This window comes from Coregonus clupeaformis, chromosome 12, assembly GCF_020615455.1.
Source record: "Coregonus clupeaformis isolate EN_2021a chromosome 12, ASM2061545v1, whole genome shotgun sequence".
Taxonomy (NCBI): Eukaryota; Metazoa; Chordata; class Actinopteri; order Salmoniformes; family Salmonidae; genus Coregonus; species Coregonus clupeaformis.
Genome location: NC_059203.1, coordinates 58997988 through 59016465, shown reverse-complemented (window position 1 = coordinate 59016465; position 18478 = coordinate 58997988). Strand labels below are relative to the sequence as shown.

General features: G+C 40.0%; 1 protein-coding gene across 1 annotated transcript; it reads left to right on the top strand.

Annotated features, from left to right (window-relative positions):
* Window positions 1-483: 483 nt before the first annotated feature.
* Window positions 484-17979, top strand: chmp4ba (charged multivesicular body protein 4Ba). The gene is made up of 5 exons (XM_041892597.2): window positions 484-810; window positions 11452-11629; window positions 15673-15787; window positions 16075-16204; window positions 16541-17979. Exons 1-5 carry the CDS (start codon window positions 627-629, stop codon window positions 16603-16605), a joined length of 672 nt encoding a protein of 223 aa, XP_041748531.1. The 5' UTR covers window positions 484-626; the 3' UTR covers window positions 16606-17979.
* Window positions 17980-18478: the final 499 nt, after the last annotated feature.

Genomic DNA, 18478 nt, shown 5'->3' with positions numbered 1-18478 from the left:
GAAGCACTCAACCTGTTCCACTACAGCCCCGTCGATGAGAATGGGGGCGTGCTCGGTCCTTCTTTTCCTGTAGTCCACAATCCATACTGAATGAAGCAGTTAAGGGTTAAGGGACCTCATGGGCACCCTTAACTTTTTCACTTAATTTAAAGGGGGGATTCACCTTAAAATGTTTTGTGCGACTGACTTAAAGTTAAGGAAACTTTTAGGGAAAAGATAAGGGGGAAATGTACTTTTTATGCAACTGGGCCCTGGTCTATAAGCTTTTGTTTGCTTCATCGGTGATCCATTTGTAATGCAGATGTGTACCCATACTGTCAGATCAGTGATATTCTTTCTGAAGGAGGAATTCTGTAAATGGATCATTAACATTAGCAAAAAACATTGGAACGTGAAATATTTTACTCTGTCATTTTCATTACGTCATTGACTCACGCCCTGGTGACGTGCTGACATCACGAGGCCTGTTTGGGAAGAGGAAGAGGAAGAAGAATTAAAAACAACAGCAGCTCCGCTGGGCGAGTGACATCGAGAGAGAAGATACGAGACTAGTTGCTAACATTGTTGAATTCTGTTAATTGCTATAGAATTTGTAGTATCAATTAGTGTTGTTATTTAGCACAAATATGTCTTTGTTGGGGAAGTTATTTGGCGCTGGAGGTAAAGGTGGGAAATCGGCTAGCCCTCAGGAGGCGATCCAGCGACTTCGAGACACTGAGGAAATGTTGACGAAGAAACAGGAATTTTTGGAGAAAAAGATTGACCAGGAACTCATCACTGCGAAGAAGAATGGCACAAAAAATAAAAGAGGTGAGACCTATGAGAAATGCGATATTATTATGTTGCGTCCAGATACTATCGGAAACTGGGACTAGGTAAAATGAACGTAGTATTTGCACAGAGCTTCTTATACTATAGTATTGGTTGATTCTGGTACTTTCAGTTGGGAAACTCAGAGCTCATGTTTCTACGAGTTTCCTAGTTCCGACTACCACGTGAACGCTGTATGATTAGCTAACTGGGTAGTTTGTTAGCAGGACAACTTGACATGAAGAACTAAGTACCACAGCCACAAAGTCAATTGGCTAAGTTATATCGTAACATTTTCATGAATTTAGCCAACTTCAAGCAAAGACAGTATAGTAGGGGTAGGCAACCCTAGTCCAGGAGTTCCACAGGCACTTCATGTTTTTGATTTAACCGAGCTGGAAGACCAGGTGTGTTGAATTTAAGCAATCTCTGATCAATTAGCTAAGTAGCTCAGTGGCGCTTAGTTCGGACCAAATCCTGCAGTACCTGATACACTCCAGGAACTGGGTTGCCTACCCCTGCAATACAGTATGAAGAGATGCAGAAAATGCTTCTCCAATAGAAATTGTCGTCCCTAGATACCACAGCCACAAAGTCAGAAGCCCTGCCTACTCGACCAATCAGTTCAAGGAGTATGATGACGCGTATGCCGGTTTACGGGTCCCGGGAAACGACCAATCAGATGAGGGAGTGTGATGACGCGTATGCAGGGGACGAGGAGAGACGTTTATTTGATCTAGTGATCCATCAATGATTTGGTTATTATCTATAATAAAACCAACCCTTCTAAATGCAAAGTGGTAATCGGATGCCCTATTCAAACTCAGCTTGCAAGCTTATGATGATGTTTGCCCTTACTCGTAGTTACTTGTCTTAACCCCAAATAGGGTTAGTCTTACTCAAATAGCTGCATTGTTTTTAAAATGGCATGTAGACAAACAAATTGACACATCTTGATTTTAGATTTTTATTTTCAAAATCCACAAGGAATCCACATCTAAAATGTACACAGTTTCACAGAAATGTTCACAGAAATTACACATTTAGAAATTGGCTGATCTTTGGCTAATTTAAGATGAAAACTTTAACACTTACTTTATTTGGCACTTACTAGAGTCAATTATTTAACTTGTTTAAAATCTTGATGAGACCCTGTTTTAGTTGGAATTGGGCTGCCTGAGTAAACCTAGCTCTCGAAAACCCTTCTTCATAGGGTTTTCAGCCGTTAGCTTCGCCAACAGTTGGCTGCGTCTGAACTACAATTTCCGATGCTGTGTTTTAATGTTTAGAAACGTCAATCATCGCTTGCGAAACGGTTTTCGAAACATATGCTGATATGCCCCTTATCTTTCATATCAACGAGAAAGAATCTTTCAAATAAAAAATATACAGTGAGGGAAAAAAGTATTTGATCCCCTGCTGATATTGTAAGTTTGCCCACTGACAAAGAAATGATCAGTCTATAATTTTAATGGTAGGTTTATTTGAACAGTGAGAGCCAGAATAACAACAAAAAAATCCAGAAAAACGCATGTCAAAAATGTTACAAATTGAACCCTGATTGTTTTGGGTGCAGCTGTAGGATCGGGGGCAGCGCAAAGGTCAAATTGTAGGGAGCGAGGATTGCCATAATAAATAAATATGCAGCTTAAAAAATTGTTTGGTGATCAATAATATTAACTGTTTACTTACAATTACTAGCATAGGCCTACTGGTCTTTTGGTATGTCAAAATTGCTTGAAATTGATAATTTCCTCATGAAGTTTGCATTTGGAATTAATTGTTAATATTTAATTATTACTGTGGTGAAGACGCACCATAGGCATGTCTCTCCACTTGCGCATTCCAAAATCCCGCCAGTGGAGAGCGCTTTGTTCTCTTGTTGAAATGCTTGCTGTTGCTTTCTTTCACACGTTTAAATGCATATGTGGTAAATTTACACTGACTGTACAAAACATGCTCTTCCCATGACATAGACTGACCAGGTGAAAGCTATGATCCCTTATTGATGTCATCTGTTAAATCCAATTAAATCAGTGTAGATGAAGGGGAGGAGACAGCTTAAAGAAGGATTTTTTAGCCTTGAGACAATTGAGACATGGATTGTGTATGTGTGCCACTCAGAGGATGAACGGACAAGACAAAATATTTAAGTGTGTTAGTTTTTCACTCTGTTTGTCAGAACCTAACGAACAACTAGTCAAAGCTCAAACCAAGTTTATTCACCCACTGGGTCAAACCGCTGAAAAGACAAAGTACAAGTATTTATACCCTCCTATTAGGCTGAGTCTCCTCCTTGCACATCTAGACAGCCAATAAATCTCTGTTGCGAGGCAGGAACTTAGGTGGTGTGTGTGTGTAATAGAACTGTTCCTTGTCACTTCATCTGACCTGACCTCGGCCCACATTCCTCACTCTTCCCTAATCCACGGCTATCCAACCTTATCAGTGACTGAAACCAGACTGTTACCATTTGGCCCTCTCCATAGGGTCCATGAGATTTAACAATAACATTATACATGTAAAGTAGTTCTAGTATAGTAACATGAATAAGTATATATTTTAAGCTAGAATCCGACAAGTGCCTTTGAACAGGGTATGGTAGTAGGTGCCAGGCGCACCGGTTTGAGTGTGTCAAGAACTGCAACGCGCTGGGTTTTTCACGCTCAATAGTTGCCCATGTGTATCAAGAATGGTCCACCACCCAAAGGACATCCAGCCAACTTGACACAACTGTGGGAAGCATTGGAGTCAACATGGGCTAGCATCCCCGTTGAACGCGGCGAATTGAGGCTGTTCTGAGGGCAAAAGGGGTTGCAACTCAATATTAGGAAGCTGTTCCTAATGTTTGTACGCAGTGTATATTCCTTCTAATCCTACAATAATTGCTAGCGTTTAATCATTCCATCTGCGTAACCTCGTACCCCTGCACATCTACTCAGTACTGGTACCCTGTGGAAATAGCCAAGTTATCGTTTCTCATTGTGTATTTATTATTACGTGTTATTACTTTTCTATTATTTCTCTATTTTATTTCTCTATGCATTGTTAGTCTACACCTGTTGTTTATGAAGCATGTGACAAATACAATTTGATTTGATTCAACACTTAGACATTTCTGTTTCATGTTTGATACATTTTCATTAAGCCTAGCATTTCTTACCCTCTGAGTGGGTGCAATGTTTATTGTGCACATGAAAGTTCTCAAGACTCATGAAGTAGAAGTTCTGTTTATTTAATTTAATGTATGGTTTCCTTTGTTCATATTTCCCGGGTTATGTCGGAGTGCTGTGTGTCTGTGTCCTATGTCTCTGTCATTCTGGTTGTGTGTAATAGGAGCGCGCACGCCTCAGTGCTCATAGAAATAGGCTATGTTGCCTGCGCGCCACGCCTTGGAGTCAGTACCTTGAATAAGATAAAATGATTGTTCCATGTATGAATGGTGATGACATTTTATTAATAATCATTAAGACGAATGTACCAATGTATGTGGAAATGTCATTTTACATTGTAGAATCAGTTTATTGGTTGTAATTGGGTAATTGTATGGTCCTGGGATGGGCCAAGTGCTTATGTACCTGTTTGACAGATTCAGTTTGGTTTCTCAAGGGGACACTGTGCAGTCTTGCCCTCTACCTGTGTGTTCAAATAGAACAGGTTAAGCCTGATACAGAGGCTATTTCATTTGAGCTGTTGCCTGTGTATATTTGGTAAATCTACTTGTGTATTTTGTATGATATGGCGGTTTCATCATTGGATTACCAAGACCAGTAAATACATCTACACAATGAGCACGTCAACCTGCCTTGCCTTCTGCTGATTTCATGCAGAAGGCAGTCCCCTATTTTACAATCACATAATCAAAATGTGTTGTAGAAAGGGGGTGCTAGTGAGCAAGCCATGGAGTAGGTCACGTTTTTCCGAGCTCCTGCTGAAATTGCATTTATTTAATACTTTGCTTTGACCCAAAAAGAACTAGGAAACATTGCTTTTGAATGATATGCTTTACTTTGTTCAACTTTTATTTTTGTTTTTAATGCGTAAATGGCACATAACCTGCAAAAGTTTAAGTTCAGCGGAGTCACTGACAAAAGAAAAAACACTAGTCCCAAGACGAGGAGCTCGAGTTCCTCAACAAGTGGGAGCAGCGGCTCCTCCCCTCGGCTCTGCGAAAAAATAAACACTGAGGATTTGAAGGCCGAGATTCTTGCTGCCCTCAGAGCGGACATTTCATCTATACTCAAGTCGGAACTCAAGGAGGCGCTCAGTGAGTACTTTAATTTTATTAAGTCGGAGTTACAAGCAGTCAAGAATGAACTCGCAAAGCATACAGCAATGGCTCGTACTGAACTGGATACAGTTTAAGAAAACTGTCTCTGACATGGAACAAGGCTTGTCAACATGCTCAGACGACACGACTGCGCTACAAACCACGGTTAAGAAGCTCGAAACTGATGTGGCTAGCCTTAAGGAACAATGCATTCATTAACAAGGTTATATGCGAAGATCCAACATCAGGATCATGGGGGTAGTTGAGGACCCGGGCTCAAGTTCTACTTCATCGGTCTCAAAGTTATTGAAGGAAGCTCTCAAATTGGATAAAGACGTCCTTATAGACTGCTCACATCGGGGCTCTCAAGCAAGAAAGCCTGGCGGAAAACCTTGCGTCATTGTGGTCAAACTACACTACTATCAGGATTGTATTGATGTTCTTCGTGTGCCAGAGAATTTGGCCCACTTCGATGCAACGGAGCACCCATCTCTATCTTCCCAGACTATTCCCCCAGTGTTGCTCCTGACCGTGCCGCTTTCAACGATGTCAAGCGTCTGCTCCGTGGACGGAACCGACGTTCGGTATGGTGTGGCTTTTCCTGCCTGGCTCCATATAACATACAACGGCACCGAGAAAGAGTTCCAAGACCCCCATAAGGCGATGGCCTTCGTAAAGGTGAACATTCTACCGAGGTTGTACGAAGCAAATGGCTGAATATTTACCTATTTGGCGATTAGGGTAATCGACGAATGTGTCTACCACTGCAGACTCTGTCTCTCTTTTGTAGATACTTTATAGCGTTGCCAGTGGTATCAGTTGATATTGTTATTTATAGGTAACGTTAGTGCCTTAGTTCTGGTGAGTCAATTCTCCTTTTGTTTTAACGTTTTATTTTATTACATGAAGCTGCTCATTTCTATTTATCAATGGTACCTGTATCCAAGGTAGATAAAGCACAGTTCTATTATTAGGTTACGTCATTTCTTTAAAGACGTTGCTGCTAACTTAGTGGTATTGCTATAAGATGTGATTTATAAAGAAATGTATACTTTCTTTTAAAACAGCCTAGTTTTGGGTTGTAAATAAGTATTCATTTAAAAAACATTTAAATCCTTCACTATTTCAGCAGGGCTCTCTACTCGATAGGTTTAGTGTTCCCCACTACAAGCACATTCTGGGGATTAGCAGTTACCTTGATCTATTAGGTGACCATGGTGGGTTTTATTTTTCATACCAGACTTCAGAGTATTGTTTGTTTTAATGTTTTTTATTCTTCTTCAATTTAAAAAAAAAAAATTATTTACTGTTTTTTTTTGTTTTTTGTTAATGGATCAGTTTTTATTGTAATCTGGCATCTATCCTTTTCCCACCTGACTTTACATGGCTAGGCCTAATATCATGAGAGAGACAGCTGGTTGCTCTGTCACTTTTGCTAGCTGGAATGTTAAATCTTTAAATCACCCAGTGAAATGTAAATGGTTCTTTCTCATTTAAATCGCCTTAAAGTAGGTATCGCCTTTCTTCAGGAGACACATCTACGCACTTTCGACTACTCATTTAAAAGGAGGGTGGATCGGTCAATCATATCATTCCAATTTTCATTCTAAAACTAGAGGCAGCCGTTTTAATTAGTAAATGTCAAGTGTAGAGGCAGACTCAGCAGGCCGTTTAATTATTGTAGTACGAAGACTGTATAATACACCTGTTATCTTGGCTAACATTTATGCACCAAATTGGGATAACAGTTCATTCTTCACAAATGTATTTTCTCGATTACCAAATATGGACACACACCACCTAATACTAGGTGGTGATATGAATTGTGTACTGTCGCCCAATCTGGATCGTAGCTCATCCTATTTCCGACTTCAATGTGGGACAAGACAGGGATGTCCTCTATCCCCTCAGCTGTTTGCCATCGCAATTGAGCTTTTAGCCATAACAATACGTAATAACACCACTATCAAAAGGTATTCGAAGAGGGGGCTTAGAACATAAAGTTTCACTCTATGCAGATGACATGCTATTATATATGTCTGATCCTTTAACTGGTCTTCCAGAGATCCAGGTTCTACTAAAGACATTTGGTAAAATATCTGGGTATAAGGTTAATATACAAAAAATGCAAACATATTTTAGTCATGTGACTACACAGAAATTGAAATATTTGGGAATTTGGGTCACACACAATTTCAAAGATCTCTTTAAAGCCAATTTCCCTCCCTTGATACTCTGCCTGAAGCAGGATCTTGAACGCTGGGATTTACTTTCTCTTTTTTTGGGCGGAAGAATTAACACTGTTAAAATGAACGTATTACTTACGTTTTTATACTTCAACGTATTCCTATCTTTCTGACAAAATCTTTTTTTATCTCCATAGATAAAAGCAGATATCAGTTTATCTGGAACAAGAAAAACCCTTGGATACATAAGAGCGTATTGCAGAGATCACGTCCGCAGGGTGGTCTAGCACTTCCAAACTTTCAATATTATTACTGGGCAGCTAATATAAGAATCACTCTATATTGGATGACAAAAATTCCTGATGTTACAGGCCCGAAATGGTTGACCTTGGAGATCTCATCCTGTGGCCCCACCTCCTTAGCTGCCTTACTCTGCTCAACTTGCATTAGCTGAGCCTGTTTCCAAATACACTAAAAACCCTATTGTGAAACATTCTCTAAACATCTGGAAACGGTTCAGCCGATCGTTTGGTCTCAGTGAAATTTCAAGTTCTGCCCCATTATTAAAGAACCATACATTCTCTCCATCATTATTAGACCGGGCGTTTCATATCTGGTCTGGAAAAGGGATCTCCTCACTGACCGACTTGTACATTGATATGGATTTTGCATCTTTTGAACAGTTAGTACAAAAGTTCAATATTCCTAGATCCCATTTCTTTAGATACAAAACTACGCATTTGCAGGTATCTTCATACTCTAGTCACTTCCCATCACGCCCACCTACCTCCCTTCTAGATTATATTTTTTAAAAGTGAACCCTTATATCAAAGGGGGCATAAGCTTAATCTATATGTTATTAAACTAGCACAATCTGAATTCCATGAACTCTCTTAAGAACCAATGGGAAGAGGATGTATGTGAACAACATTCAGACGAAACTTGGCAGAGTATGCTTCAGAGAATAGATTCTTCATCTAGCCTATATGTCTAAGACATGCTGTAATTCAATTTAAAATAGTTCATCGGCTGCATTGGTCAAAGGCAAAATTATCCAAGATTAGACCAGAAATACATCCCACTTGTGACCGATGTAAGCAGGCTCCTGCTATTTTATTACACGTTTTGGACATGCCCGAAATTAACCGATTTCTGGATATCCATTTTTTTTTTTTTAAGTTTTCTAAGATACTGGAGAGACCTATAGAACCTTCTGTCTTTATTGCATTATTCGGAGTGGCACCACAGGAGGCTGCTCTAAACGGTTATATTGGCAACATGCTGGCATTTACCACTCTTCTAGCTAGACGTCTTATACTTTTTAAGTGGAAGGATCAGTTTCCTCCTACTTTTAACCATTAGATAAAGGAAGGTATGCTACATCTTAAGCTAGAGAAAATATGCTACTCCGTTAGGGGATCTGCAATTACATTTTATAATATCTGACATGGACCCAGCTAATTTCACAACTCCATAAACCAACCCAAATTTAATTTTTTTATCATTAGTTCTTTTTTTTAAACTATTTGATTATATTACTCATTGTATGTCATGCCTGCTTTCAGTCTGGTTTTGAGGTGGGGCTCTGTTAGAGCATGGGGGGGTTTGATTTGGTAGGGGATCCGTGTGTGTTCTGCCCTCTACCTGTTCTGTCTGTATAATCATAAAAAATGCCAAATTTAAAACAAAAACGAGGATGCATGCAAATGTGCTAAATCATTATTTTTTTTAATTTCTTTTAATTGCAAACATTTCTAAAAAACGGTATTTGCTTTGTCATTTTGGGGTATTGTGTGTAGATTTAATTATTTTAGAATAAGGATGTAATGTACAAAATGTGGAAAAAAGTCAAGGGGTCTGAATACCTTCGCCTCTCCCGAGTCCATATGGGAGTTGCAGCGATGGGACAAGACTGTAACTACCAATTGGATATCATGAAATTGGGGAGAAAAAGGGGTAATATATTTATCATTATTTTTGGCACTTTTTACCCCTTTCTTCCCAATTTCGTGATATCCAATTGGTAGTTAGTCTTGTCCAATTGCTGCAACTCCCGTACGGCCTCGGGAGAGGCGAAGGTCAAGAGCCATGCGTCCTCTGAAACACGACACTGCCAAGCCGCACTGCTTCATGACACACTGCTTGCTTAACCTGGAAGGCAGCCGCACCAATGTGTCAGAGGAAACACCATACAGCTGGCGACCGACGTCAGCGTGCATGAGCCCGGCCCGCCACAAGGAGTCGCTAGAGCGCGATGGGACAAGGACATCCCAGCCGGCCAAACCCTCCCCAAACCCGGACGACGCTGGGCCAATTGTGCGCCGCCTCATGGGTCTCCCCGTCGCGGCCGGCTGCAACACAGCCCGGGATCGATCTCGGATCTGTGGTGACGCCTCTAGCACTGCGATGCAGTGCCCTAGACCTCTGTTCCACTGGGGAGGCCTGAAACAATATTTTCTGACTGGACATTTTGTGCTGCTTTGGTGGAATTCTCCGCTTGTATTCCTCTCATGCTTTCTTTTACATATTTATTGAAATAGGCTATAGAAAATAAGAATATGCAAATTACTCTGAATGTTACTCGTGCTGCTCTGCACTGCCCTGCTCTGCCCAACTCGGTTCATTACTGTGCAGCGCCAGTCAAGTTCGTCGATAGACGATAGTATCGTAATATCGCCCAACTCTATCATGTACTATAATAACTCTAACAACCAGATCAAAATTCCGAATAATTAAAAACATAGCAAGGTAGATAAATGTAGACAAGTAGTATTTGGCAATGGAAAGTGTACCCTGAACCAACTCTAAGGGGCACAATTGTACTCACTTGCAACTTTGGACCCTTTCCCCACAATATATATATTTGTTCTTCAAAGGCCAAGCCTGGTTGAGGAGTCATACTAGAGCAGCTAGATTGGCCAGAGCTGTGATTAGACTTGACACATAACAAGGTTAGGGTGTGTGGACTGTGGAGTCAAAGATGGAGGCCTATAATCTGTCAGATGGTAAACAACAATAAAGCAATAGAAATAGACCCACACCTCTGTTTTGCTTAGATGGTCGACTTCCATGGCTCCGTTTCTCTCTCTAACCCTCTGTGTATGACATGACAATTGGCTACGTTTTGCTATCTAGGCCTAATCTGTTAACTCACACACATTAAAATGGTTATTTGATGGAGCTGTAATTCAATCTAGCTCACTCAATCCTTCTAAAACTATGGGACTGTTCAGATAATCAATAATTGAGTTGATCCTTTCAGTGGTTAATGATTGGTAGTCTCTCGTTACCATTCTCCAAAGTCTCACAAGAATTAACATACATGCAGGAAGCATGGAACGGAGGCTAAATGATTGGTAACCGCATGCTTGAGTGGGCTATAGGGAGTGTTAGTGAAGCTGGTGGTAATGCCTTCAGGTAGGCCTAGTTGTAGTAGCAGGGGAAATATTTGTATGTCAGTTGATGTCACTGACATGTCAATAGTTTGGTATGCTAGCTAGCCTATGTTTAGAGAGTAGCCTAACCTAGGAAACAAAAGCAAGCTGAAGCCACAGGACAGTAAGACATTAGGCAAATGAGTTGTAGCATTTTTGGTCACAAATGGAGCAGGCAAATAGTGTGTACTTTCAGCATTTTTTTATTAAACCTGGCTGGAGGTCCAGATGGGCTCAAACAAGCAGAGCTGAAATAAAGGCTACGAAAGAAGAAAAAAATAGATTGAACCGTAGCTCTAGTTTATATCCCTGTAATATGGATATCTTCCATACAGGAAGGTACTGTCCGCCCACACTCATTGAAACTCAACGCCATTGAGATGTGTATATATTGTTGAGTTTAGTCAGCTATTTGAACCATGTCTGAAATGAGTTCTAGGGAGGTTCAAGGTGTCACAAAATAAGATGTGATCCAGAAATCTACAAGCTATGCAGTAAAACCATCTTATCACATCTAAGATGCTTCACAGCATGTCTCATCTCAATTAAATACATATTGTAAGCTTGTGTAAGCCTTATTGTAAGCCTATACAAGGTCTCCTAGTGAATACAGAGTTAAACAAACCCAATAAAATGAACGTTATATTTTGTATTTCCTCTTGCCGTGCTATAGGTTTATTCTGCTCCATTAGTATTCCCACCCCACATATCCTCTCACAGTCGCCTCTCCTTCCTCTCCTCTTGCATCCAGCTGCTCTGCAGGCCTTGAAACGGAAGAAGCGGTACGAGAAGCAGCTGGGCCAGATCGACGGCACGCTGTCCACCATTGAGTTCCAGAGGGAGGCGCTAGAGAACGCCAACACCAACACCGAAGTGCTGAAGAACTTGGGCTTTGCTGCCAAGGCCATGAAGGCAGCCCATGAAAACATGTAAGGGCCACCGCCGCTTCTGTTTCACAAATGCTCCATGAAAGACACACACACACACACACACACACACCTCCAAGAATGCAACAGAGTGCCTCTGTTGACCCAGGCCCACATTGTTCTCTTTCACATTTGTCTAGTAAAAAGCATGAGGTGACGCACACCCAAAAATGTTTGTAGAGGTGCTGACTAACAGAGAATAGAAAGAAAGTCTCACACACTATATACAGTGCATTTGGAAAGTACTCAGACCCCTTGATCTTTTCCACATTGTGTTACATTAGCCTTATTATAAAATTGATTAAAATGTTTTTTTCCCCTCATCAATCTACACACAATACCCCATAATGATAAAGCAAAAATACGTTTTTAGAAATCTTAGCAAAAAATTAAATAATAAAACAGAAATATCACATTTACATAAGTATTCAGACCCTTTACTCAGTACTTTGTTGAAGCAGCTTTGGCAGCGATTACAGCCTCGAGTCTTCTTGGGTATGACACTACAAGCTTGGCACACCTGTATTTGGGAAGTTTCTCCCATTCTTCTCTGCAGGTGCTCTCGAGCTCTGTCAGGTTGGATGGGGAGCGTTGCTGCACAGCTATTTTCAGGTCTCTCCAGAGATGTTCGATCGGGTTCAAGTACGGACTCTGGCTGGGCCACTCAAAGACATTCAGAGACTTGTCCCGAAGCCACTCCTGTGTTGTCTTGGCTGTGTGCTTAGGGTCGTTATCCTGTTGGAAGGGGAACCTTCGCCCCAGTCTGTCCTGAGTGCTCTGGAGCAGGTTTTCATCAAGAATCTCTCTGTACTTTGCTGCGTTTATCTTTCACTCGATCCTGACTAGTCTCCCAGTCCTTGCTGCTGAAAGACATCCCCACAGCATGATGATGCCACCACTATGCTTCACCGTAGGGATGGTGCCAGGTTTCCTCTAGACATGTCGCTTGGCATTCAGGCCGAAGTGTTCAATCTTGGTTTCATCAGACCAGAGAATCTTGTTTCTCATGGTCTGAGAGTCCTTTAGGTGCCTTTTGGCAAACTCCAAGCAAGCTGTCATGTGCCTTTTACTGAGGTGTGGCTTCCGTCTGGCCACTATACTATAAAGGTCTGATTGGTGGAGGGCTGCAGAGATGGTTGTCCTTCTGGAAGGTTCTCCCATCTCCACAGAGGAACTCTGGAGCTCTGTCAGAGTGACCATCGGGTTCTTGGTCACCTCCCTGACCAAGGCCCTTCTCCCCCGATTGCTCAGTTTGGCCGGGCGGCCAGCTCTATGAAGAGTCTTGGTGGTTCCAAACTTCTTTCATTTAAGAATGATGGAGAACACTGTGTTCTTGGGGACCTTCAATGCTGCAGAATTTTTTTTGTACCCTTCCCCAGATCTGTGCTCGACTCAATCCTGTCTCGGAGCTCTACGGACAATTCCTTCAACCTCATGGCTTGGTTTTTGCTCTGACATGCACTGTCAACTGTGGGACCTTATATAGACAGGTGTGTGCCTTTCCAAATCATGTCCAATCAATTGAATATACCACTGGTGGACTCCAATCAAGTTGTAGAAACATCTCAAGGATGATCAATGGAAACAGGATGCACCTGAGCTCAATTTCGAGTCTCATAGCAAAGGGTCTGAATACTTATGTAAAAAGGTATTTCAGTTTTGTATTTTTAATAAATGTGCAAACATTTTGAAAAACCTGTTTTCACTTTATCGTTATGGGTTATTGTGTGTAGATTGATGAGGGAAAAAATTATTTAATCAATTTTAGAGTAAGGCTGTAACGTAACAAAATGTGGAAAAAGTCAACCTGTCTGAATACTTTCTGAATGCACTGTATCAGGGATTCTTGAAAGTAGGGACAATCCTTGTCAGGGAAACGTAATTGTTTATAGTTAATCAAATGGATTTTGTTGCATTATGATGATTTGTTACATTTAGGGGAATTTTATGAGGGGAAAGATTTAGCTTTTGGAATTTAAATATTTTAAATATTATTAATTTCCATGTCAGCTCTATGCCCGGAAATGCCCTTGTCCAGAGCAAAGGATTCCAATTTCAAACTCCCCCCCCCCCAAAAAAAAAATGTATTAAAAAAAGTTTCAATAATGAATATTAACTGAAATAAATCTTATGTAGTTTCTTGCAATAGCTCTCTCTGTCAGGAGATTTGGTCAACTCCATAAGATTTGTCTAAAAACCTAAATTAATCAGAAATTAACAGGATCAGTTAAATTTGCTGGACCCCAGGAAGAGTAGCTGCTGACTTGCGTTCTGCCTACAACAAAATCTCTTGAATAGTTTGTTTTGTTTCAATATGTTGCATTGAAAGTGGCTAATATTGTGTTGATTCGATCACAATTGCCACAGTAAAGGGAAACGTTGATAGTGTTAACTAACAGGGAAAACTCTAGAAAAGTGGTCACCAACCTTTTCTAGATCACTTTAAGTCAAAATGCAAGCAGAGATCTACCGCTCAGATTTTTTTTTTAACATGACTTAAAAACGTAAGCCTATGCAACATTAACCAATTAAAAACAGTACTGTAGTAATGAGGTTTGTGCAGTAAGCTATAGGCCCAATACATTATCACCGCATATTGGCTTTGCTTGAATTGCCCTGCCAATGAATGCATTGTTGTTCGGGCCATTTAAAAACAATTATATTTCAAAATCTGAGGTAGTCTATATCATCACACTGGTAATAGATTTGTTGTTGTATTACTTGTGAAGCACAGCTGAGTGAGCATACGTTTAAAAATTTTGCTTTTTATTTCACTGGGCTGATGGTGCCTGCATCTGATGGTCAGTCTCAGTGGGGGGAGAGAGCAGCACACTGAGGGGTCCACCTCTCAACATCCCTCCGCTCTCCCTTTCCTCCACTGACACTGACCAAAAAGGGACACCGTCTTCCAGATGATGGCGAAACTCGAGTCACACCGCATTATTTCTGCCTCATGCACAAATTCATGTTGTTACTCCTATTAACAGCGAAAGTGAAATATTCCTCGATATTAAAAGACCCAAGCCGCTAATAATGACAACAACGCAAGCCTATAGATACACTTTCCTACTCATTCATTACTGCTGCAGTGCTTGTTGTATTTTGTATACTCTGTGTGCCTTCAGAAAGTATTCACACCCCTTGACTTTTACAAAGTGGGATTAAAATAGATTTAATAGTCATTTTCGGTCAACGATTTACACAAAATACTCTGTCAAAGTGGAGGAAAAATTCTAACATTTTATAAAGAAATTATGAAAAATAAAACGCATATCTTGATTAGATAAGTATTCACCCCCTGAGACAATACATGTTAGAAAAATCTTTGGCAGCGATTACAGCTACGAATCTTTTGGGCTTAGGCTCTAAGAGCTTTGCACACCTTGGAAAGAAGACTGAACCAGGTTTTCCTTTAGGATTATGCCTGTGCTCGATGGGGTAGTCAAACCACTATTATTGAGTCCATGCAACTTTATTATGTAATTTGTTAAGCACATTTTTACTCCTGAACTTATTTAGGCTTGCCATAACAAAGGGGTTGAATACTTATTCACTCAAGACATTTCAGCTTTTCATTTTTTATTAATTCTGAAAATTTTTCAAACAAAATTCCACTGACATTATGGGGTATTGTGTCTGGATCCGTGACAAACAATCTCAATTTAATCAATTTCAAATTCAGGCTGTAACACAACAAAATGTGGTACAAATAAAGGGGTATGAATACTTTCTGAAGGCACTGTAGAGTATGCGACTTTATTTCTTTTTATACTTCACATTTGTGACAGCATTTTATTACATTATTTATAATGCAAAGTGACTAACACAAATTTCTGCAGTGAGGTTGATTTTCATTTCCCATATCTCTATCCTAAATCTTTTCAATGTAAATGTTTTGGAATTTCATCATTGCAGCTCATGGTGTAGTAATGTCATAAATGGCTGGTGCTAGAAAATCTTTCAGAATACCACTATTATTCTTTCCCTAATTTGCTATGAATGATTTCCATTGCAAATGAAATGGTCTTTTTTATTTTTGCCCACAGGGACATAGACAAAGTGGACGACTTAATGCAGGACATCACAGAGCAGCAGGAGCTGGCACAAGAAATCTCTGACGCTATTTCTAAACCCGTAGGGTTTGGAGAGGAATTTGATGAAGTAAGCTAAAGCTAAGAAGCTGAGTGGGCATGTTTCAATGTTTCCCATACCGAATGGTTAGTGCAATTCGAAATCCTTGGGACGTCCCTTCCCTAAACCCTAACCTTAACCATTTTAAATGTCAACTTCAATGGGGTAGGGACGTCCCAAGGATCCCGGATAGCAAGGACCCGTACCGAATCAATCAAACTGCAGTCATCTGTCGTTGTTGTTTTAAAATGTATCCTTATCTTCTTTGGATATATAGACCTGTCTAGCCCTTAATGACGTTTCCTTTCTTTGTTTAGGATGATCTCTTGGCAGAATTGGAAGAACTGGAACAAGAGGAACTAGACAAAAACCTGCTAGAAATTGCCAGCACAGAGAATGTACCGCTACCAAATGTACCCTCTACATCCCTACCTGCAAGACCAGCAGGTAATGGATATATTGGCTTAGCCACTCAAGCTTAGCCAGCTGTAAAGCTAATGTCTCTTAAGATCACTGTCAGAAATTTAATTTACAATTGCAATGCCTTTGTTTATAAAATATTGTCTGTGGAGAGGAGGGAGGGAGAGAGAGCATTCAGCCCACATTTTTTGTTAAAATGCACACAAAAACTAAAATAATTTGGTGCGACCCCGGCGCTACCCAACATGAAACACTGAAAAGTCAATGTAATTGTCATCAGACATATGCTACCTCAATCTTTATTTATAGGCAGATTGAAAAATCTTTCTAGCTCTATTAAATGAATGTGGTTCGTTCTTACAGTACAGAAGAAGCAAGAGGAAGACGAGGACGACATGAAGGATCTGGAGGCATGGGCCGCCAACTAGCCACTGCTGTTACTCCATAGCTGCTACAGGTGGAAAAGAAAGACTCTATGGTTTCGTGTGATGTGTTTGTATTTGAGGAAGGAATAGGGAAACTCTATGAATAAACAGACTTTAAAAATAAAATGGACAAAAAATCAACTTGACAACCTTTCGCTTACTGTCAAGCTCAGCCTCCTATAGAGGGACAATGGCATGTTTTACCTTTGACAACCAAAAGCCCCAAATCTCTGGAGCAACCAAACAGAAAAAGCTAATTAGAAATGTGTTTTTTTCTGTACGTCCCTCATTCTCTTCTGTAAAGCATTGCTGCACTCCCTCCACCCCCCCTTCTCTTAGCCCACATAATATATTTTGAAGAGAAAGTATAAAAATGACTCCTCAGACTAACTTCCATGTAGAATTTCTAACACCTCATACCGTTAATGTGTAGTGCAACAAGATATTACAATATCCTGTATTCATTTTTGTTGTTTATGCACAATATCGGTGTCGTGTTCAAATGGCAATCAGCTGTTCTTGAATCCGTTTATTAAAATATGCACTTATAATATATCTATTGTACATTATATTTATTAATAGCAATTTCCAGCGTGGAGAATTTGATTCCCATTTTTAGGGCTATTGGTGTTTGGGTTAAATTTGCTTTTGGCTGGATTTATTGAACTATATCATGAATATCCTTCCAGATACTTTGGCTTTCAAACAGGCAATTATCTATGAGGGAAACTCCACACAGTGTCCTTGAAATTCTTCTCTGGGCGATGGTTCACACGGTTACGTATCTTTTGAAGTGAATGAATCTAACCTAACCTCCAACTAGTTACATTTTGCAAATACAATTACATTTCTCTTGAAATATGTTTCTACTATGTCTGTTCTGGTTTGTGCAACTGAAGTGACTGCCCTTCTATGAGTGTGTTTGTTCATTTTCATCTTTAAGAGATGGTTTAAAAAAAAAAGTTTATTAGGGTGTTTGGGCTTTTCAGAGTTATGTAATTTTTTTGTTTTATGATATGCTGTTGTGTATAGGAAGATAATTAATTGATTGTATTCAGACTCCAGGCAGTCAGGTTTATTTAACATCATGGCTTTTCTGAGTTTGTGAACTTACCCCACTATTTTATAGTTCACCGTGCTGCTTCAGATGTTTTCAAATTTCCTCCCAAATGTATTTTTTCTGTTTTAAATTTAACTAATGTAGTATGACAGCATTATGTTATGTCTGACATGCTCTGATTAGGTTGTGTGTGTTTGTATACGGGGCTGTTTCTTGCAGTCTGGTTCCTGTTTTTGTTTGGTCTGTCTTCCTACCCTGCCTATCACAACTTGTTCTTGTTCTAATGGTATGCCTAAATTAAACCTTTTGCCAAATGACATGCTTTTTTGTTTCGTTTTCTTTTTTACTAAGAATATCTGTGCATTCCTTTATCAAGTACTGTTGGTCAGAGTTCTGGCAAGAGCTTGTAATGAGATCTATACTATTGAGAGGGCCAAGGTTCATGTAATAGTAAGTGTTAGGTCGAGGGTTATGGTTGGGCAAGGGCTATTCTTAGGCCACAGTCATCTGCTGACAAAGTCTGAGATTATGTAGCATGTATAAAAAAAAAAAAAAAATGGAAAAGATTCATACAATTTTTGTTTGGAATGGCATGGAACTTCAGTAGTACTGATGTTTTATTTTCTTGAAACCTTACTTTACCCAAATGTAAATAATTGTGTTGCCCAGGCCCAAGTTAGAAAGTTCTAACTTTGAATAATATTATAATTTGATCCTTTGAATTGTGTGGATAACTCTGAGGCTACGATGCAGATTACAGGGAAGGGCTAGAGTTGGGGCACAAGTGTTAGGTCAGTCTTCCAATGAGCGTGTGCA

Coding starts and splice junctions, on each gene's coding strand:
- chmp4ba (XM_041892597.2), top strand. CDS start 627: ATGTCTTTGTTGGGGAAGTTATTTGGCGCTGGAGGTAAAGGTGGGAAA. Junction 811..11,451: donor TGGCACAAAAAATAAAAGAG/GTGAGACCTATG, acceptor TCTTGCATCCAG/CTGCTCTGCAGGCCTTGAAA. Junction 16,205..16,540: donor CCTACCTGCAAGACCAGCAG/GTAATGGATATA, acceptor TCGTTCTTACAG/TACAGAAGAAGCAAGAGGAA.